Raw genomic sequence first — 24525 nt, 5'->3', positions numbered from 1 at the left:
TTATGATGATTGGTATTATTATTATTATTATTATTATTATTATTATTATTATTATTATTAATAACAACAACAATACTGTTCTTACTACTACTACTTCTACTACTACTACTACTACTACTACTACTACTACTACTAATAATAATAATAATAATAATAATAATAATAATAATAATAATAATATTAAAAGTGTAATATTAATAATAATATGATGATGATGGTGATTATCATGATTATGATGATGATTGTTATTATTATTATTATTATTTTCATCATTATTATTATTATTATTATTATTATTATTATTATTATTATTATTATTATTATTATTATTATTATTATTATTTTCATCATTATTATTATTATTATTATTATTATTATTATTATTAGTAGTAGTAGTAGTAGTAGTAGTAGTAGTAGTAGTAGTAGTAGTAGTAGTAGTAGTAGTATTATTATTAATAACAACAACAATACTGTTCTTACTACTACTACTACTACTACTACTACTACTACTACTACTACTACTACTACTAATAATAATAATAATAATAATAATAATAATAATAATAATAATAATAATAATAATAACAATAATAACAATAATAAAATAACAATAATACAATTAAAAGTGTAATATTAAAAATAATATGATGATGATGGTGATTATCATGATTATGATGATTGGTATTATTATTATTATTATTATTATTATTATTATTATTATTATTAGTAGTAGTAGTAGTAGTAGTAGTAGTAGTAGTATTAATAACAACAACAATACTGTTCTTACTACTACTACTTCTACTACTACTACTACTACTACTACTACTAATAATAATAATAATAATAATAATAAAATTAAAAGTGTAATATTAATAATAATATGATGATGATGGTGATTATCATGATTATGATGATGATTATTATTATTATTATTATTATTATTATTATTATTATTATTATTATTATTATTATTTTTATTATTATTATTATTATTAACAATAATACTACTCGTACTACTACTAATGCTACTGCTGTTACTACTACTATTAATATTTAAAAAAATGGGGAAGATGGGTGTTCACATGGAACTACTGTCATATGTGTGGACTTTATGGGCACATCATGAGACATACATACACTATAGACTCTTTACATAAAATTAAATTTATTAATTATTCCTTAAATACATACAATACTGTCTGTATATCTTCACGGTCCTGAAGAAGCTGCATGCGAAACGCATTGACCACTGAGCAGACAAGAACCATATATCCGCACATTTTCTGATATGTATCTAAATGATATGTATTATATACATAACAGTGATTGTTTGGAAACATTCATCTCCTATGTATGAGCTGAGCTCAAATTGGGGCCAGTCTCTGTGTTTTATTGAGATTTTTAAGGAATATTTAATAAATTGACTTTTATGTAAAGAGTATATAGTGTATGTATGCAGGACCGCTGATAGGGCAGTACAACCGGTCCTGTTGTACTGGGCCCGGCCCCATCACCTCCACAGGGGGGCCCGGGCAGTATTACAGTTTGTTTCTGCATAAGAAAAAAAAAAGGGCATTTTAAAGTGTATCCCCACTCCTACTTGCTTAGGGTGGGTGTAATTAAGTTTTCCTGGGCCCCATCAGGTGAACAAAGGGGCCCAGGAGGTGAGCGCAGTAAAGGAACTTTTTCTTATTTTTTGGGGCGTATGTACATAAAGCCGCACCGCAGCCTGCTCTGCTGCTGAAGTAGTCCCGGACGGCCGGCTGCCGCTATCCTCTGCTTCCCTGGCGGAGTGATACTCACATCCTCAGGTGCCGAGAATGAAGTGAAGTGGCGATTGGCTCAGCGGTTGACAGGAAGCAGCGGGACAGCATGGCTGCACTCCATACAGTGAGTAGAAATTAAAAGATAGAATCCTTACTGTGTCCCACTTATGCTAGCACACAGCACAGGAGTTTATCATTATCAATCAGCATTATAATCACACAGGCAACACAGTCAGCAAATGCTCTATCATGGCTCTGTCAGAGTGTGTCTCATGGCTGTAGGGTGCTGACATTGTTATGGCTGTACTATGTCAGCACCCTACAGCCATGAGACACACTCTGACAGAGCCATGATAGAGCATTTGCTGACTGTGTTGCTTGTGTGATTATAATGCTGATGATCATAGGATGTAGTCAGTTGATAAACTACACTTGTGTTGGAGTAGTAAACATGAGCAGCTGAGCTGTGTTTTTACTGTCCCCTCCCCCAACCACTCCCTTTTAACTGCTTCCCATCCAGCAACGTACCAGTACCTCGCTGGATTGGAAGGGTGATATCTCGGTCATCACTGCAGCAATGATCGAGATATCATTTTTTAGCCCCAGCAATTCTGCACAAAGTAAAAGTAATCCTAGTGACTAAAAAGCCGCTGGATCACTTTTACAGGGCGTGGAAGGGGGTCCCAACCCTGTTACTGGGCACTCCCCATCTGATCGGCGGCATGCAGTTCCTGGGACACAGTGAGAGGAACTGACATTGCTCCTCCCAGTGTGTGATGTCAGAAGCTGGAAGTGACGAGGATTTTATCACTTCCAGTTTCAGTCTCATATAAACAAGCCATTACGAGCCTGAACATACACCTAATCAAACCGATCAAACAGATGCTTTGGAGGCCAGAGGAGAGATCTGGGGTCTAATAGACCCCAGATCTCTCCATAAAGAGGATCTGTCATGGCCCGTGATATCACTAGTAATGTGGCTCAGCCTTTCTGATAGCAATAAAAGAGATGATTTAAAAAAAAATTAAAAATACGGTGCAAAATTGAAAAAAATAAAATAAAATGTAAAAACATTTTAAAATGCCCCTGTTCCCCATGCTCATGTGCCTATTGTGAACGCACACTTTGCTCCCACTCACATTTGTAGACGGCGGCAAACCTGCATTTTGTTTTGAGGTGGGGCCAGGGGTGTAGTCGAGGGCGGGGTTAAAAGGGGCCCCGTCAGGGAGGCTGTACGGGGCTCCATGATTTCTAACAGCAGCCCTGTATGTATGTCTCATGATGTGCCCAAAAAGTCCACACATATGACAGTAGTTCCATGTGAACTCCTGTCTTCCCATTTTTTTGAATGGATAGAATGTTGGCACGCTCAAGATTGCTCCTTCCCCCTACTACTACTAATTATTATTAGTATTAAAATTATTATTATTATTATCATTATTATTATTATTATTATTATTATTATTATTATTGTACCATTGTTAATAACAAAATAATAATAATAATGTTAATAATAATAATAATTTAACTCCTCATAGAACTTCTGTTATAAAATGTACAAGCCTTTTGTTATGTTTTGCAAGCCTTTACCATTTTATCTGAGTTCATCCATTATTTTGCATTCCACAGTGAAGATTAATAACCTTCAGTATGTCCCCAAGCACTAAAATTAATAGCAGTTGGCCTTTGTCCTCTCGAAAAAAAAAATGAAAAAATATGACCATATCTGAGGGAATATGTGCAAATATTGTCGGGCTTTACAAAAGGTTATAGCCCAAAGGATGCTGGGAAATCAACTCACACAGAAACATAACATAACACCATCTGCTTGGCTTTCAGAGCTTAAAATGAAGAACATAACTCATACCAAAATGTCATATCATATAATGTAATAACGTATCATCGCTTTACATTTCCCGAATCGCTGTACATATTTTATGATCGTATTCTTTTCTCTTTTTTTATCACTTTGTTTAGTCTTTCTGGCCACACTCTAAGACTTAAAGTAGAATTCCGGTTAACACCTAACTAAGCCTAAACCTACTCCCACCCCCTTTCTAATCCCTATACTAACTACCCTGTTCAGGAAAGATGTGTATACATGCCTGATCTAAGTGTGCTCTGATCCGGTCATGTGATCGGCTCCTTGTGGTGGCTTCAGGGGAGAGGAGGGACAGCAGACAACAGATGCCCCATCATAGGTGAGCACAGCCTATTGCATTAGGGTGTGCACCCCAAAGCTCAAACACATACATGTGTGTGTGCATGTGTATATCTACTGACAGTGTCAGTAGAGCAGTGGATGTTGTCAGCAGTTTTTATTTTTATTATTCTATTTTTTTTTATTATTTTTTGCAATTTTATTTTTTGTTTATACTTTTTTTAGGAGCCCTGTTAGGGGGCTTTGGTGAAATATCAGGGGTCTAAGCAGAGGGAATCTGTGCCACATGGAGTGATTAGGGTGTGCCCAAACACACCTGGCACGCCCTGTGCACACGCCTATGCGTCCCGTAGTAAGTCTATGGGTGGTGTCCCCACTCAGGCTCTGGAGCCATCGTCTCTGCTCTCTCCTCTGAGGCTGACCACTGATGAGATCACATGACCTGACCGTAGCACCCTTAGATTCGGTAAGTATACACATCTTTCCTTTATAGGGTAGTTAGCATTTCTTTACACAGAAGAACCCTTGAAATAACTTTCCAGTCTCAGGGAACCCCCAACTAAAAATGACTATATGGACAACAAATGATACATTAGCGTGATGGTCAGTGGGAAGAATGCTCCTCACACTTGTTGTCATTGGGAAGAATTACACCCTCACCGATAGCTACAAAGATCAATGGTGTCAGTGGGAACTTATCTGAGAGGCAGAAATTGCTCATTGCTCAAGGAACCCCTAGCAACCTCTGGAGGAACCCTAGGGATCCATTGAAACCTGGTCAAGAAAATCTGATATAAAGCTTAGGGTGGGAGTAGGTTTATGCTTAGTTAGGTTTTGACCGGACTTCTACATTAACCACTTGCCGACCACGATATATATATATATATATATATATATATATATATATATATATATATATATATATATATATATATATATGTTGCAGATTGCAAGTGATTTACAGGATTATGGCTGACAATATCATCCATAATCCCGTATTGTTTTTTTTCAGCCAGCAGCTGGATTTCTCCTAAAAGCGTTCCGAGCAGCTCATGAGCACCTGGAACGCTTTTAGAAGTGGTGGGAGGGGACATCCCCCTCCTGCCGCTCGCTGATGTGTTGGGCTTAACGTTTCCACTGGCTCGTCTGAGAAACACTCTGATGGTGCACACAAGCAATCAAAGAGTACATCCGCTTTGATCGCCTCTATGGTCTTGGAGGACTGGAATGACGTCATGACGTCACTTCTGGTTTAGGGTGAAAGTAAACATTTTTCTTTTTTTAAAACAAAATATCAAAAACATTTTTTTTTTATCTTTTGCTTTTTAAAGGTAAAGAAGTGATTTGGGGGGTCATAAAGAAGACCTGTCATTCTTATTGGTATTACAACGAATGTTTACATTCAATACAATAGGAATGAAAGTGATAAAAAAAATAATAATAAATAAATAAAATAAAGGGACATTTTGGAATAAAAAAAAATAAAGGGACAGTGTAAAAATACAAACTAAAATAAATAAGAAAAAAAAATTAAAGTGCACCCATCCCTCTGTGCTCTCGTGCAGAAGCGAATGCACACATAAGTCGTGCACGCATATGTAAACAGTGGTCGCACTACACATGTGAGGTATCGCCACGATTGCTAGCAAAATACCTCCTCTGTAGCTCTAAACAGATAACCTGTAAAGGCATTTAAAACATCTCCTATGGAGATTTTTAAGTACTGCAGTTTGTCCCCATTCCACTTGTGTGTGCAATTTTTAAGAGTGACATGTTAGGTATCTATTTACCCAGCATCACATCATCTTTCATATTCGACAAAACAAATGGTGTATATATTGTTTTTTGTTTAATGAATTAAAATGTATTTATTTTTTTTTTAAATTGCATTTGAAAAACCACTGCGCAAAAACCGCGTGACATAAAAAATTGCAATGATTGCCATGTTATTCCCTAGGGTCTCTGCAAAAAATAATATTTATTATTTTGGGGTTATACGTAATTTTCTTGCAAAAAATGCTGATCTAAACTTGCAAACAAAAAGTGCCAGAAAAGGCCTGGTCTTCAAGTGGTTTGTTCCATGGGTCACCATTGCTAAAAATTACTATATACAGTCAGGTCCATAAATATTGGGACATGGACACAATTCTATACACCACCACAATTGATTTGAAATGAAACAAACAAGATGTGCTTTAACTACAGACTTTCAGCTTTAATTTGAGGGTATTTACATCCAAATCAGGTGAACGGTGTAGGAATTACAACAGTTTGTATATGTGCCTCCCACTTTTTAAGGGACCAAAAGTAATGGGACAATTGGCTGCTCAGCTGTTCCATGGCCAGGTGTGTGTTATTCCCTCATTATCCCATTTACAAGGAGCAGATAAAAGGTCCAGAGTTCATTTCAAGTGTGCTATTTGCATTTGGAATCTGTTGCTGTCAACTCTCAATATGAGATCCAAAGAGCTGTCACTATCAGTGAAGAAAGTCATCATTAGGCTGAAAAAACAAAACAAACCCATCAGAGAGATAGCAAAAACATTAGGTGTGACCAAATCAACTGTTTGGAACATCCTTAAAAAGAAAGAACGCACCGGTGACCTTAGCAACACCAAAAGACCCGGAAGACCACAGAAAAATACTGTGGTGAATGACCGAAAAATTCTTACCCTGGTGAAGAAAACTCCCTTCGCAACAGTTGGCCAGATTAAGAACACTCTCCAGGAGGTAGGTGTATGTGTGTCAAAGTCAACAATCAAGAGAAGACTTCACCAGAGTGAATACAGAGGGTTCACCACAAGATGTAAACCATTGGTGAGCCTCAAAAACAGGAAGGCCAGATTAGAGTTTGCCAAACAACATCTAAAAAAGCCTTCACAGTTCTGGAACATCCTATGGACAGATGAGACCAAGATCAACTTGTACCAGAGTGATGGGAAGAGAAGAGTATGGAGATGGAAAGGAACTGCTCATGATCCAAAGCATACCACCTCATCAGTGAAGCATGGTGGTGGTAGTGTCATGGCGTGGGCATGTATGGCTGCCAATGGAACTGGTTCTCTTGTATTTATTGATGATGTGACTGCTGACAAAAGCAGCGGGATGAATTCTGAAGTGTTTCGGGCAATATTATCTCCTCATATTCAGCCAAATGCTTCGGAACTCATTGGACGGCGCTTCACATTGTAGATGGACAATGACCCGAAGCATACTGCGAAAGCAACCAAAGAGTTTTTTAAGGGAAAGAAGTGGAAAGTTATGCAATGGCCAAGTCAATCACCTGACCTGAATCCTATTGAGCATGCATTTCACTTGCTGAGGACAAAACTGAAGGGAAAATGCCCCAAGAACAAGCAGGAACTGAAGACAGTTGCAGTAGAGGCCTGGCAGAGCATCACCAGGGATGAAACCCAGCGTCTGGTGATGTCTATGCGTTCCAGACTTCAGGCTGTAATTGACTGTAAAGGATTTGCAACCAAGTATTAAAAAGTGAAAGTTTGATTTATGATTGTTAATCTGTCCCATTACTTTTGGTCCCTTAAAATGTGGGAGGCACATATACAAACTGTTGTAATTCCTACACCGTTCACCTGATTTGGATGTAAATACCCTCAAATTAAAGCTGAAAGTCTGCAGTTAAAGCACATCTTGTTTGTTTCATTTCAAATCCATTGTGGTGGTGTATAGAGCCAAAAAGATTAGAATTGTGTCGATGTCCCAATATTTATGGACCGTATATATCTACGTATACAGAATAAAATCCATCTTGGAATACCCTCAACTTGATTTTAATTACTAAAGCTGAAAAATTCAGCTCACAACAGCCTCAGAAAAAAAAAAAAATGGGAATGATAATGTAAAAAGGAGACTGAAAAACTCAATGCAGATAAAGTAAACTAAACTAATAAAAATATGTATCCTATGTATCCATTATAACACCATTGGATGTATTTTTGTAACTACAATCAATGTATATTCCTGTACTTGACCCAGAATCAGCCTCTTTCAGACCTCTGTATTGCAGAGTTCAGAATGTGAGAGCAAAAAAACAGCCAATTAGTTCATGGGGATGATTTACTAAAACTGGAGAGAGCAAAATCTGCTATCTCAACAATGGGTAGGGTTAGCATTAGTGCTGGTGTTAAAATTAGGTTTAGGGTCTCTTATGGATATTTTTTTTTTTTTATATAGATAGTTCGTTGTGATACTCTACTAAATCATCATTTCTAGGTTGAGGAGTCATCATTTATTTTTTTATTTTTTTTTATTTTATTTTATATAGTACAGTCAATTTACACAGAGCTTTACATATACATTGCACATTCACCTCAGTCCCTACCCTCAAGGAGCTTACAATGTAAAGTCTCTAACTGACGTTCATACATACACATACCAATGCCAATTTAGACAGGGGCCAATTAACCTACCAATTGTCACGTCAATTTTCCACAACATGGAGCACTGCTGCTAAAATTAAAGAAATCTGGAAATAAATCTTTCAATCCAAAAGAAGCTATGGGTTTTGAAAGGGGAAGCCAGGCTATAGGAGACAATTTTAAATAAAATAATAAATAAAAAAAATATAATAAAAATAAAAAACAAAACGAAAAAAAAAAAAAAATGACAATAATCCTCCTGGTGAGAAGGAAATTATTAATGTCTCCAGTACCTATAAAAATAATTCTCCTTCTGGAACTGGTGAGACGCATTTTGAACTGTATCCTTAAATTAAGGTCATGAATTTATTTATAAAGCAGAAAGAAATCTGCATTACTCACTGACCGTAATTATTCCAGGTGTTCGCTTGTCAGGATCCTGAGAAAAGCATTAAATTCCGTGTGGGAAGAAATTGTAACATAAAAGGCAGTTTTCAAAGTCAACTCTTGCATCATATCTGACGTGACTTTAATGGCGTGTTTTATTTGATGTGATTATGCCCAAAGAATTAAGCATTGAAATCACCGGCTCCATTCACAAGTACTATCTAAACCTGGCCTCAACAATTTTCTGGATATAGGACCCAAATGGAAGAAAGATTTTTTGAAAAAACTAAAATGAAAAAAAAAAAAACGATATTCTGTTTCCAGATTGGTACTGTTCTGGAAATGTTATAGATAGACAGCTCCTATCCTCATATTAATTAGTGGTTCCGAATTAATAATAACCACTGCAGTAGGAAACAGACAAAATACACTCCGCATCTTTCCAAAACAACTGTTCTGTTTTATTTGATGCAATTGAAGGCTTTTATACACATGATTATGAAGGTATCACATTATTATTACATTTGTACTTTTATGGTAACAAGGGGCGTAACATAGACAGGCTAATTCTTATTAGGGATGATCGAACGGTTCGGGTCGACCATCCAAAGACCCCCCAAAAAAATGCCCCAAAAAAACGCCTGCAACAACACACCTGGGCGTTTTTGTAGCAGGCGTTTTTTTTTTGGCATTTTTTGGGGGGTCTTTGGAGGCAGGCATAACATCTGAACTTGTGTATAGGTGTATATATACACACACACTTATATGTATTTATACACATACACACATATAGGTGTGAAAGGAGAGAAGCCATATGGGTGTTAATTATTTCAGTGTTTCTCAACTCCGGTCCTCAGGGCACACTAACAGGCCAGATTTTAAGTATTACCTTGGGGAGATGCAGACTAGAGTACTGCAAGCACTGAGCAGCAAATTATATCACCTGTGATGTATTTCGGTTTTCCTGCAAACCTGGCCTGTTAGTGTGCCCCGAGGACCGGGGTTGAGAAACACTGAATTATTTCATTAGCGCAAGCATAGTGTTCTGCTACTTTCACACCTATATATGTGTATATATACATACATGTGTGTGTATATATATACCCCTACACAGAAGTTCTGATGTCATGCCTGCCTCCAAAGATGCCCAAAAAATGCCCAAAAAAACACCTGCTACAAAAACGCCCAGGTCGGTTGTTGCAGGCGGTTTTTTTGGGGCATTTTTTTGGGGGTCTTTGGAGGCAGGCATAACATCTGAACTTCTGTATAGGGGTATATATACACACACACTTATATGTATTTATACACATACACACATATAGGTGTGAAAGGAGAGAAGCCATATTGGTGTTAATTATTTCATTAACGCAAGCATAGTGTTCTGCTACTTTCACACCTATATATGTGTATGTGTATATATACATACATGTGTGTGTGTATACATACCCCTACACAGAAGTTCTGATGTTATGCCTGCCTCCAAAGACCCCCAAAAAATGCCCAAAAAAACGCCTGCTACAAAACCGGCAAGGTGTGAAAATAGCGGAGCCACTATCCTGTTCTATTGCAATTCTAATACAAACAATCTTTTTTTTCTGGTTCTGGACATGCTACAGAGCTGAAACTTCACAGGTACACTTTTAGACCCCCCAGACACTAAATCCAAAGAAATCTCTTTTTTTTTTCAATAATTTTTTCAATAATTGTCTCTCTATCAAAAATGACAATTTTTAAGAACTTTTTTTTGTGTGAAAAATAGTCCCTGGGGCATGACCCAGAACCCTAGGCACTTTTTAGGGGCATTTTTTTGGAATTTTAGGGCTTCAAAATGGTGTTTTTTGATTACCGAAGTTCGGGTCCCATTGATTTCAATGGGGTTCTGAAATCCGGGCCGAACTTTCGGGTAGTTCGGGTTTTCTGGTCGAACTGAACTTTTGAAAATTTCGATCATCCCTAATTCTTATCAGGCCTTGAATGCAAACATGTAATCAAAACATTATTAGTGCTGTGCGCACAATGAGTGCAGTGTGCAATACATATTCAAATATAAAAAATGTAATACAATTTTGAAAAAGATATCAAAAAATATAATATAAAATATAAAAAATTATAAAAAATAAAACATTTATAAAAAAAATATATATAAAAAATTATATAATATAAAAAAATAAGCAATCTCACCATCAGGAGAGAGGGGCAAGAGAGAGGTTTGGGCAAGAAATGGGCCTTTAAATAATGACTCCTAAATAAATGCAAACTATAAAGTATATTAAAAAAATATATATACATAGTCATTTTTATTATTACAAAGATCGATACAATATACAAGCATACATTGCACCAAAGGGCCAAATAATGCCCCAATAGGAAGATTAAACACACATAATATTGTGTTATTAATGGAAATCAGAACAAACATGTTGTCAACATGTTTCACAGCACATCTGACCCGCTTCTTCTGGACAATTTGTTTGTCCCTAGTAATTTCACAAAATATCTGTTAACTAAAAAGAATACAATTTTATACAAAATTTACACATTTACTTTACAGTAAACTTGCAGAATACTGGTAAGAAAAGTTTTTTTTTTTTTTTTTTGTTTTTTTTTTTGGGAAAACCCTTTCCAGGTTTAACCAACTTAAGACCAAGCCTTTTTCTGACATTTGTTGTTTACAAGTAAAAATCAGTATTTTTTGCTAGAAAATTACTTAGAACCCCCTAACCTTATATATTCTTTTAGCAGAGACCCTAGAAAATAAAATGGCGGTCATTGCAATATTTTATGTCACACTGTATTTGCTCAGCGGTCTTTTAAATGCAATTTTATTGAAAAAAATACACTTTAATACATTAAAAAAAAAAAACAACAGTAAAGGCAACCAATTTTTTTGTATAATTTAAAAAGATGATGTTATGCCGAGTAAATAGATACCTAACATGTCATGCTTTGAAATTGAAGTTCGGAAGAAATGGGGAAAAGTTTTTTATTTTGGAACAGCCAACACTGCTCCTAGCTCAGCACTCCCCCTTCATAAGGGATAAAAACTCTGCAATAAAGAATATACGAAGAATCTCTAAAATGTGTTAAAAGCTACAAGTATAAAAGTACTTTATGCTTTAATATTTTGTAAGCTCATGGCATTGCGACAAACTACAGTATTTAAAAATCTCAATAAGGTATGCTTTAAAAAAAAAAAAAAATTACAGTGTAAAAATTGCATTTACAGCATACCATAGCATACCGGAAGACATCAGTGGAAGTAAACATTGCCACATTTGGTATTAGTGGGAGGAGCAGTGCCTCATCATTGGTATCATTGGGAGGAATAGTGCCCCATCATTGGTATGGTATCATTGGGAGGAATAGTGCCCCATCATTGGTATCATTGGGAGGAATAGTGCCCCATCATTGGTATCATTGGGAGGAATAGTGCCCCATCATTGTGACGAATAGTGTCCCATCATTGGTATCATTGGGAGGATTAGTGCCCCACCATTGGTATCATTGTGAGGAATAATGCCCCACCATTGGTATCATTGTGAGGAATAATGCCCTATCATTGGTATCATTGGGAGGAATAGTGCCCCATCATTGGTATTACTGGGAGGAATGATGCCCCATCATTGGTATCATTGTGAGGAACAGTGCCCCATCATTGGTATCATTGTGAGGAATAATGCCCCACCATTGGTATCATTGTGAGGAATAATGCCCCATCATTGGTATCATTGGGAGGAATAGTGCCCTATCATTGGTATCACTGGGAGGAATAGTGCCCCATCATTGGTGTCAGTGGGAGGAATAGTGCCCCATCATTGGTATCACTGGGAGGAATAGTGCCCCATCATTGTTATCAGTAGGAGGAATAGTGTCCCATCATTGTTATCAGTAGGAGGAATAGCCCCCTATCATTGGTATCATTTGGAGGAATAGTGACCCATCATTGGTATCATTGGGAGGAATAGTGCCCCATCATTGGTATCATTCGGAGGAATAGTGCCCCATCATTGGTATCACTGGGAGGAATAGTGTCCCATCATTGTTATCAGTAGGAGGAATAGCCCCCTATCATTGGTATCATTTGGAGGAATAGTGCCCCATCATTGGTATCATTGGGAGGAATAGTGCCCAATCATTGGTATCATTGGGAGGAATAGTGCCCATCATTGGTATCATTTGGAGGAACAGTGCCCCATCATTGATATTATTGGGAGGAATAGTGCCCTATCATTGGTATCATTGGGGGGAATAGTGCCATATCATTGGTAATATTGTGAGGAATAGTGCCCCATCATTGGTATCATTGGGAGGAATAGTGCCCCATCATTGGTATCATTTAGAGGAATAGTGCTCCACCATTGGTATCATTGGGAGGATTAGTGCCCCATCATTGGTATCATTGTGAGTAATAGTGCCCCATCATTGGTATCATTGGGGGGAATAGTGCCATATCATTGGTAATATTGTGAGGAATAGTGCCCCATCATTGGTATCATTGGGAGGAATAGTGCCCCATCATTGGTATCATTGGGAGGAATAGTGCCCCATCATTGGTATCATTTAGAGGAATAGTGCTCCACCATTGGTATCATTGGGAGGATTAGTGCCCCATCATTGGTATCACTGGGAGGAATAGTGCCCTATCATTAGTATCACTGGAAGTAATAGTGCCTCATCATTGGTATCATTGGGACGGATAGTGCCCCATCATTGGTAATATTGGGAGGAATAGGGCCCCATCATTGGGAGGAATAATGCTCCCTCATTGGTATCATTGGGAGGAATAGTGCCCCATCATTGGTAGCACTAGGAGGAATAGAGCCCCATCATTAGTATCATTGGGAAGAATAGTGCCCATTATTAATGTCAGTGGGAGATATTGTGCTTCATTGTTGGTGTCAGTTGGCAGAATAGTGTCTCGTATCAGTGGGAGGAGTAGTTTCCCAAGGGCCAGATAAAGGCAGTCAAAGAGCCTCATTCAGCCCCAGAGCCACAGTTTGTAGACCACTGGCTTAGTGCATTACTGTAGATTTATTAGAAAACAAAAGTGTGGATAAATTGGATACTCACAAAAGTAGAAGATACAAAAGCGTAAACCATCACGAGACACAATCCAATCCAGGACTCACGTGGCCTCGTAAGTGGTACCACTATGTTGGAGAGCTTGTTAGGCCACACAAGTCCTGGATTGGATTGTGTCTCTTGATGGTTTACTTTTTTATATCTTTTACCTTTGTGATTATCCATTTTGGCCACACTTTTGTTTTATAATACATCTCTGGTAATGCACAAGGCGTTTACGCCATCCTGCAGTGTCAGGAGAAGGTCTTCTAGAGCTCAGAGAGAATATGGCAAACTGCGTCACCCCCAAGGTGTATGAGCATTGTATGTTAACAAAAATCCCCTGCCCCTCAAAACACTGAGCACTAATCTGCATGCTAACTCCTAAACATAAATCCACCCCCCCCCCTGCTGAAATTCCCTCTCTAAGCACAAATCGTTGACCCAAACCCAGAACTCCCCCCCCCCCCCAGCTCAAATGTTTCCTCCTCCCCCCCCAAAAAAAAATCTTAGCACAAATCCTCTACCCCTTAAATGTCCACTCCAAGTACAAAAATCCCCCCCCACTTCAAATCCCCCCAGCACAAATCTCCCCCAAATCCCGCCTCCTTGTACAAATCTTCCTTCCCCTTCAATACACAAAGCTCCCTGAATCACCACTCTTAGTACTCCCCTCCTCAAGTTTTCCTCCCCTCCTAGAACAATACTTACATCCCTGCCACCCCCCAAATTCCCCTTTCCAAAACAAACCCCCCCCATCTCCTTCTGGCGCCACCCCACACCTCACATGATACCATAGTGTCCAGGGCAGCTGCCCCTCCTGCCCACCCCTTATCCCGGCCCTACCCTCCTGTGTGTTCCTTTGGATTTCCCGATCTGAGGAGGGCTGCTTCGGCTGAGGATTCTTAACAGATGTCATCCTTACCACCTATGGTCTGCTGTACACTTTGCCTGTGGTGGAGCTCTGAGGGCTGGAAGTGACCGTGTGTTTTATGCTTATTGTTTGGTGATGGGTTTAATAAAGATCGGAGTCTCTTTGGCCTTTTGAGTACTTTGTTTCACTTGACAATTTGTAAGGATGCTAAATCAGCTACACTGTCCTATCCTGGGCCTCTTTGCCCACCAGCAGAAATTGGATTGTACCCATTCATCTCAGCCAAGAGAACTATTGTCCCACCTGTAAAAAACCTACGGTCTCATTTCAGGCCGGTAAAGGCCCTCATATTTAATGAACCGAAGTCAAGCATCCTGACGGACTCCCATTCCAAGTTTCTCAAAATTTGGGAGCCTTGGATTGAGTATGCTTTTCCCTCTCTACACCCAGCCAGTATTGGCTGTCTATGACTATCGGTTAGGGATCCCGAAGCCAAGGTTCTCCCCTTCCTATTCCTCTTCTCCTTACATCTGTCCTTCTTCTTACTTTCTCTCACTTTCACCTCTAGGGGCCACTACCCCCCCCCCCCCATCTCCCTTTTAAAAATGTTCTTTGTACGGGGTTACCCCACGGCCAGGATACTCGCCCTTTGAATTTTTTTAATTTTATTAAACTAGACATAAGGGTTTCCCATAGAGGTTCCCCATATGGGCTTTCCACCAACCCGATGTATTGCCTTGCTTGTTTGTTTTCCATTGGCACCTTTCTGTGTTTCACACCTTTGAATGTTCCTTATGTAGCCCCTGTGGGGGTATCTCTGGTGCTTATTTTGTTATGTTCACTAAACCCAATAAAGATTATTGAACCAAAAAAAAAAAAAAAGCATGGAGTCAGTAAAAAATGAGGGTGAATTATTAATGATAAAATAAATATTACTAAATATAAAGTTGCGCTCAACCAAATTCCACTAAATAAATAATATATTAAATATAAATATAAAGTGCATAAGTGAATTAACCACTTTACCACCGGAGGATTTTGCTGTCCCTGGCCACTTTTTGCGATTCGGCACTGTGCAACTTTAACTGACAATTGCGCGGTCGTGCAACGCCGTACTCAGACGAAATTTACGTCCTTTTTTTCCCACAAACAGAGCTTTCTTTTGGTGGTATTTGATCACCTGTGGAATTTTTACTTTTTGCGCTATAAACAAAAAAATAGCAAAAAGCTTGAAAAAATAACAATATTTTTCTCATTTTTTTTATATGAAATTCCCCCCCAAAAAAATATGAAAGTCAAATTTTATGAAATTCCCCCCCCCCCCAAAAAAAAAATGTAAAAATCTAATTTTTTAAAAATTTTTGGCCAATTTGTTTTATGCTACATATGCTTGGTAAAAAAAATCACAATAAGCGTATTTTGATTGGTTTGCGCAAAAGTTATTGCGTTTACTAACTAAGGGAAAGATTTCTGTCATTTTTGGTGTTTTTTTATTTAACGAGTTACGGCGGCGATCTGCGATTTTTTTGGCGGGACTGCGACATTGCGGCGCACAGATCGAACCCTGGACTGACATTTTTGACACTTTTGGGGGGACCAGTGACATTACTACAGTAATCAGTGCTATAAATATGCACTGTTACTGTAAAAATGACACTGGCAGGCAAGGGGTTAATTTTATTGGAGAGGGAGGGGTTAATGTATGCCTGGTGCTTACTGACCTGTGTGGGGGAGGTGACTGAGTGACACAGGGACAGATCGCATGTTCAGCTATGCTGAACCCTGCAATCTGTCACTGTCTGTCACTTAGGAGATCCGCCCGCTTGTGTTTACACAAGCGGGCGGAACTCCAAACTCGATTCCCCAACGATCGGGGAAGAGCAGCCGTGATCACCGCCGCTCCTCCCCTGGCCCGACTCCCGCTGTGACTGAATACAGTGGGAGCGAGCCTCCGGCGGTGCGCGTGCGCCGCCCACAAGGGGAGGAGTCCAGCAACGTAGGTCTACGTCGCTGGACGGGAACTAACCACTTTGCCGCAGTAGAGCTCGAGTGAGCGGTCGGCAAGTGGTTAAATATAATAGAATTGCAAATAAATGTGTAAATACATATATGTGATTTATGCTGCGTAAGTGATCCACAATAAAGGTATAAATAAAATTTAAATATAATTAACAATCAAAATATATATGTGACTTATACATGTATAATCCACAGGGATTGTGAATGAATACGACAGTCCCCAGGTTATACTAATTCAGTTGATATTAGTCCATGGGATAAATCCAATACCGGGTATTATGGATTAATAATAACAACACAAAGGGAACCAACTCTTGATGTGGATCTCCAATACCTCCACCAGATAGCAAATAAGGCTTACTTATATTAATAATTATTATTATTATTTTTCTAACCACTTAAGCCCCGGAAGATTTTCCCCCCTTCCTGACCAGGGCCTATTTTGCCATTCGGCACTGCGTGACTTTAACGGACAATTGCGCGGTCGTGCGACGCTGTACCTAAACAAATTTGATGTCTTTTTCACACAAATAGAGCTTTCTTTTGGTGGTATTTGATCACCTGTGTGATTTTTTGATCATGCGCTATAAACAAAAAAAGAGCGACAATTGTGCAAAAATAACAATATTTTTCACATTTTTTTATATGAAATTCCCCCCAAAAAAATGTAAAAATCAAATTTTTTTTAACATTTTAGGCCAATTTGTTTTCTGCTACATATGCTTGGTAAAAAAAAAAAATTGCAAAAAGCGTATTTTGATTGGTTTGCGCAAAAGTTATTGCGTTTACTAACTAAGGGAAAGATGTTTGTCATTTTTGTTGTTTTTTTTTTAATGAGTAATGGTGGCGATCTGCAATTGTTTTTGCGCGACTGCGACATTGCGGCGGACAGATCGGACCCTTGACTGACATTTTTGACACTTTTGGGGTTACCAGTGACATTACTACAGTAATCAGTGCTATACATATGCACTGTTACTGTAAAAATTACACTGGCAGGGAAGGGGTTAATTTTATTGAGAGGGAGGGGTTAAGTGTGTCCCTAGGGGCGTGATTCTAACTGTGATTGGATGTGGCTTGTCGTGTAAGAACAGTGATCAACGGTCCTACATAGCAGAACCGTATGATCTCCATTGTTACACAGGGGAGGATGACAGGCGGCTTTGTTTACATTAGCCGCCTGTTTTTCTCCCGTTGTAACAGACGATCGTGAGTGCCTGGCAGACAGGGCACACGCGCGGGGGGTCCGTGACCGCGCGGGAGCACGCCTTCGGCGGCGCGCGCTCACTCCCTAGAGCCTCACAGGCTAGCGACGTAGTCCTACGTCATTTTGCCTGTGAGGGGCTGACCGCCGCAGTAAATAGTCGTGCGTCGGTCGGCAAGCGGTTAAAACTGGTGTAAAAGAAAATATCCAGTGATTTAAAATTGCCACTGGTTATACGATTGTAGATCAAAATATTAACTCCTTTTTTAACATGTAATATATTTATCTGTGTTTGTAAAGAAAATGTTTTTTTTTTTTTTGAAAAATCAATAAAATGTTTAAAAAAAAAAAAAAAAAAGGAAGAAGGTAGCTGGCGCTCTACAACCATTAGCTTTCAAAATCGAGGCTGTTTTTCTTTTGATGGGAGCTCAAAAAAAAAAAAAAAACATTCAAAATATTTGAAGAGCACCGATCATCTTTTTCTATGCCATCACTTGACTGTACTTATCTGTTTTATATCAAACGCTCCTTGTCATCCTAAGTATAAATTACGATAGCGTAGGTATAAATGATATGTTTCAGTAAAGTCAAAAGAAACTCTCCTAAGAGAAGCTCTTGCTATATTTGGATTTTTTTATTCTGCGTTATTTCAAGCTGTGTAGCTGCAAAACTGGTGTTGTAGCGTATGTGATAAGTGGATTTATTTAGAAGTCAATGTAACATTCTCACCTTTCAAAACCAATCTGTCATAAATGAATTCTGTTCAAGTAAGTCATCAGTTTTTCTGTACTAACAAGCGGTTTAATTAGAATCCCCAATAAAACCCGCAGTCATTGTCAGGTCTTCGTCTTCGGGGCTTGTTGGAAGCCTACTCATCAGCAATTCTGAACATTTAAAAATTACATTTTAGTTTGTAAGTTGGTGTAATGATTGGTGGACATTAACCACTTCCGTCCGCAGTTTTATGTCGGTACTTTGACGTTAAATACCGGGGTTATGGCAGCAGATAGATGCCAAAACCCTGATATTTTCTTACAGAGTTGGTATTCCGCTTTCATATAAAAGTGGTCCCAGTGGCAGATTCGCCGTTGGATCACTTTTATGGGCGGCGAGAGAGGTGCCCTCCACCCCGTCAATTTCCCTGCTTACCGGAGCCGGCGGTAGTGGGAAAACAAGCCGGTCTGTCCATGTCCCATGCAGGAAGTCAAGTGAGGGCACAATGGCCCCCCACTCAACTCTAAGGCCTTGGAGGACCGGAGCGACGTCATACGCCGCTTCCGCCCAATGGTCTTTAACCTCCCTAGCGGTATCCCCGAGTCACGCTCGGGGTAGATGTGCAGAGCGCGCAGCGCTGTCTCTTACCTTCTCCTGGCGATCCAGCGATGAGCTCTCATTGCTGTGATCGCCAGCCGAGATCCCCACCGCTCATCCGTCGGTATGATGACTTCCTAGTTCCGTTCCCTGCAGCAGCAATGCTGCATGGGAGCGGAACCGGGAGGGAAATTCAAACGTTGCACAAAACACATAACACATTTATATTATATATATATATATATATATATATATATATACATATATATATATATATATATATATATATATATATATATATATATATATATATATATATATATATATATATATATATACATATATATATATATATATATATATATATATATATACACACATATAATATAACTCATTAATTATAATCTAATCAATAATATGATTTTATTATATAATATAATATAATATAATATAATATATATATATATATATATATATATATATATATATATATATATATATATATATTATATATTATATATTATATAATAAAATTATATTATTGATTTGATTATAATTCATGCGTTTGTGTTTCAAATTTATCACATCTGGGATGTCTACTAGAGTCTTGTTTTGGTCAGGTTTAAGTCAGTAATTACTAAGAATTGTAGGCCTACAATACATAACGCCAAATTTCCATGCAAAAAATTGTACCGCTTTTGGTACATAATTCCTGACATAATCATACCGCCAGGGAGGTTAACCTTCCTAGCGGTATTCCCGAGTGTGACTCGGGGTAAGATTTTAGAGCCAAAAGCGGTAACCCCGAGTCACACTCGGGGTAGCGCTAGGAAGATCGCTGGATGCTGGAAGAGGTTTTACTTACCTTTTCTCCGGGATCCAGCGAAGAATGCGGGCGGTATGCGGCGGCTGAGCTTCCTTCCGATTGTCTGCGAGCCCCGGCTTCCGTCTCCGGCGACGTGACGTCCGCCGCGGGGTGGAACCGGCGGCAAATTCGAATGTAAAACACACCAAACACACTGATACCATTCAAAATAAAATAAAATCACATTACATTGCCCCCCAGTGCCCTTTCCTGCAGTTTTACTGTACTTTTTATGTAAATATATGTACACACACATATATATATATATATATATATATATATATACATAATTCTTGTGAATGAGCAGCCCAAACCAACTGTATACATATATATATATATATATATATATATATACATAATATATGTATACATACATATATATATATATATATATATATATATATATATATATATATATATATATATATATATATATATATATATATATATATATATATATATATATATAATATATAATAAATGTATACAGTTGGTTTGGGCTGCTCATTCACAAGAATTACATGCAAAATAATGGTACCGCTTTCAGCACCTAAAATCAAAAAGAATCATACCGCCAGGGAGATTAAGGGCCAATTTTTTTTCTTGTTGAAAAAAAAATGTTTTTTTTTTTTTTTCTACGGGTAGATGTGAAATCTGAGGTCTTTTTGACCCCAGATCTCACTCTAAAAAGGACCTGTCCTGCTTATTTCTATTACAAGGGATGTTTACATTCCTTGTAATAGGAATAAAAGTGATCAAAAAACATTTTTTTTTAAGGGACAGTGTAAAAATAAAAAATAAAAGGTAAAATAAGTAAGGAAAAAAAAATTAAAGCACCCCGTCCCTCCGAGCTCGTGCGTGGAAGCGAACACATACGCAAGTCGCGCCCACATATGAAAAAAATGTTCAAACCACACATGCGGGGTATCGCCGCAATTGTTAGAGCAAGAGCAATAATTCTAGCCCTAGACCTCCTCTGTAACTCTAAACTGGTAACCTGTAGAAATTTTTAAAGCAATGCCTATGGAGATTTTTAAGTACCAATGTTTGTCGCCATTCCACAAGCGTGCGCAATTTTGAAGCATGACATGTTGGGTATTTATTTACTCGGCGTAGACTAGAAATGTTGAGGCGAGGCTAAAAGGGGATTTTAATTGTACTGTCCTTGGACAAGAGAAATGAATCCAATGAGAGATGGATAAAAAAAACAACAACCATACATCATAAACCCCCCTCCACCAAATGATTTGGACCAGTGCACAAAGCAAGGTCTATAAAGACATGGATGAGCGAGTTTGGGGTAGAGGAACTTGACTGGCCTGCACAAATTTCTGACTTATTCCCATTGAACCCTACGGACTAAGACTGGGATTCCATTAAAGTTTGCGTGTAAAGGCACGAGTCCCAATACTTTTGGTGATATAGTGTATATTATTCACAGGGCTTTTTTTCAGCGGGAACGCGGGGGAACGCACCTCTAGCACTGAATGTATGCCATGGCAAGGGGTGCTAGAGGGTCTACCGATGCTGGATCTATTGATGCTGGAGGGGATCTATTTTTGGATGTCAATCTATTGTTGCTGGTGGATGATCTTTTGATACTGTGGATTAATTGTTGCTTGAAGGGATCTACTGTTTGGGGAGGGGGTCTACTGTTGCTGGCTGCTAGAGAGTCTATTCATGCTGACTGCTGGGAGATAATTTTCTGCTGCTGGGGGGTATATTGCTGCTGGCTGTGGGGGATCAATTTTATTGCTTTTCTTGTTATCATAACCAAATTCCATACATTACACTACAAAATTATACTTGGCTCTATATTCTCTAAAAGGGGCTGCACTGGAAGCTAGGTAGGGGGTGGATCCAAGTGTCGGTGCTCAGAGGTGGGTAGGGGTGGAACCAAGGGTTAGTGCTCGAAGGTGGGTAAGGGGCGGAGACACAAAGTAACTTAGAAAGGGGAGTTCCTGCACCTTTTCTCTGAGAAAAAAGGCCCTGATTATTCATATGAGACTGTTACTTTGATATTTTTTTATTGTCTTATACTTTAATAAAACTTTTGTGGGGGGAAAAAATGATATTTCAGTTTGTAAGTTGGTGTAATAATTAATGGACCTTAATCCATTTTTTTTTTCTCCGTCTGTTCTAGAATGATACCTCCAACTAGCAAGACATTCCGTGTTAATAACTTGGCTTCAGGAACTGTCTACGACCTTTGCGTCTTGGCAATCTACGACGATGGGATCACCTCTCTCACGGCTACAAGAGTTATTGGCTGCATCCAGTTTACAACCGAGCAAGATTACGTCCGTTGCCATTTTATGCAGTCCCAGTTCTTGGGAGGCACTATGATAATCATCATAGGCGGCATCATTGTTGCATCCGTGCTTGTTTTCATAATTATCCTCATGATTAGGTATAGGGTTTGTAATGGTAATGGGCAGAACAAGGCAACGAAAGTCAGCAACGTGTATTCACAAACGAACGGATCCCAGAACCAAGGTTGCGGTGCCTCATTGCCGCCATCTGCTTCCAAGCAGGTGGTTGAGCATGAAGAGAGTGCGCAGTGTTGTAAGTCTACTGACAGTGGCGCGCCTTCTTCGGACACTTCCTTAAGCCAAGGTGCCGCCGCCGCTACCTCTGCTCCGCCTCACACGTGGACTTCAAATACTTCTTCTCTTAAGCAGAAGAAAAAGACTGTGTCGAAACCCGTGGACTCGCAAACGGACACAGTTTTAAATATGGAATCCCAAAACACGAATAGGAATAATTCAACCGCCCTTCGGTTATCTAGTCGTCCCGCTGTATCTGTTAAAGAAGCGCCAACATACAAAAGAGCACAATCAAAACCAAGTAAGTTTCTTACTTTACCTGCAGACACTTCTAGAGTAAAGCGAAGGTACTCTTTAAATGGCGAGATCATGGAGTACCATTGTTACGTGAACTCATACCACACTGGTGGACTGTGGTCTAAAAGAAGCATGTCGATGAATGGGATCTTGGGCCAGTCTGATAGTTCCGACATGGACAGCGGGAAAGCAACATGTTCAAGTTCCGAATGGATATTGGAAAGCACTGTGTGATTAGTTCCTTTTTGACATACAATTATAAAGAGAAAAATTACTAAATTATTTGGAACACCTTGCTAAAAAAAAATTCAATAATAAAAAATAAAAATAAAAAAATAATACATGGAAATTCCGTCAATGGAAATCAATGTTTTCATTTCAGGCTTCTACAAACAGGGTTGCGTAAAAGCCACCTGCACCTATAAGTTGGCGTTTCAGTGGTGATACAAAAACAAGATAAAATTTGCAAACGGTGGAATTAAAAATATAAAAAAAAACAGCACCAGTGCCTTCCTTTCCTGTAGGACTGGCTTCCTGGTTCTGCCACAGCAGAAATAAATGGGACTGAAATCACTTTAAAGGCCTTTCATATGGGAAAATCCTTCAAGCTTTCAACAAACAAAAAAGAAAAAAAAATGATTAAAAAAAAAAAGACCAGTTATGGAAGAATTAGTAAAAAAAAAAAAATATTTTTTAAGAGACCAGACTGTATTTATTTTTGAGTGACAATGATGTTGCCTTTATTTTTGGGCAAATGCTGTACAGAACAACAACTTCTGTGTTGTTATGTTGTGTAAAATAAAATATTCAATATCTATATGAATTAATGGTTGAAATATTTACCTTTTTTTTTTATTTGTATTTTTTTTCTTTACATTTATTTGTATAAAATGACAAATTTATTTTTCAGGTCTGAAAACCATATCTGGATGGAGCGTGTAGGCTTTTGTAGTTACTATGGTTGTAAAAGCAAATCACATTTTGGTATTACTGAAATACATAAGTCGTTCTTACATTGCAAAAATTTTGAAAAGATATCCTGTTATTTACTTGCCACAAATTAATTCTTTCTGGATTTACAAAGATACATTTTTTAGGCATAAACAATGAGGTGTCATCCACAAATTGTACCATTTGTTACTTTGTGTATACTTAACCCCTTGGCACTGGCTCTCGTTGGCCCTTTAAGAGGTTTGGAATCCTGGGAGGTGAGGAGGGGCTTGTGAGCGTGTGACCCCCGTGAATGGCTGTCACGGTGGTCATATGATCGGAAAACTCCTGAATGCAAGCAGCAGGGCAGCACAGCTCTATGGGTTTGTAAAATAGAGAGAATCAGCGCTCTAATCCTTAAAAGTGGTTGACCACCCGATGATAAAAAGACTGAATGTATAAAACTCAAAGTATCAAAGGTTATAAAATAATTGATGATGGAGTGATGTAATCAGATCGATAAATATCCGTAGTGTGGTAAAAAAATTATTTTATTGTGTTTGGGTTACAGCACATTCAAAGTCCCATCTATTCTCCTTTTCTCCCCCCATTTTTTTTCTATTCATTCTTTATAGGAAGGTGCTTGTATAAGTTCATTCCTCTGCGTCCACATTAGCCTTTCATGTTTCTATGACTAAACCCTGAAATCGGGGCTGAACGCGTCA

At 38.3% G+C, this 24525-nt stretch overlaps 1 protein-coding gene across 1 annotated transcript in view; it reads left to right on the top strand.

Moving 5' to 3' along the window:
- Nucleotides 1–23693, top strand: part of LRFN5 (leucine rich repeat and fibronectin type III domain containing 5) — a 355521-nt gene extending 331828 nt beyond the window's left edge. Inside the window, exon 5 of the mRNA XM_082275763.1 lies at nucleotides 22171–23693. Coding sequence (XP_082131889.1) covers nucleotides 22171–23104 — 934 coding nt within the window. The 3' untranslated portion in view covers nucleotides 23105–23693. The remainder of the gene's footprint in view (nucleotides 1–22170) is intronic.
- Nucleotides 23694–24525: the final 832 nt, after the last annotated feature.

The sequence above is a fragment of the Pelophylax lessonae genome, assembly GCF_965119305.1.
Source record: "Pelophylax lessonae genome assembly, chromosome: 13".
In the NCBI taxonomy this organism is placed as follows: Eukaryota; Metazoa; Chordata; class Amphibia; order Anura; family Ranidae; genus Pelophylax; species Pelophylax lessonae.
The sequence above is the reverse complement of the archived record's forward strand: the minus strand, read 5'-3'. Positions and strand labels throughout refer to the sequence as shown.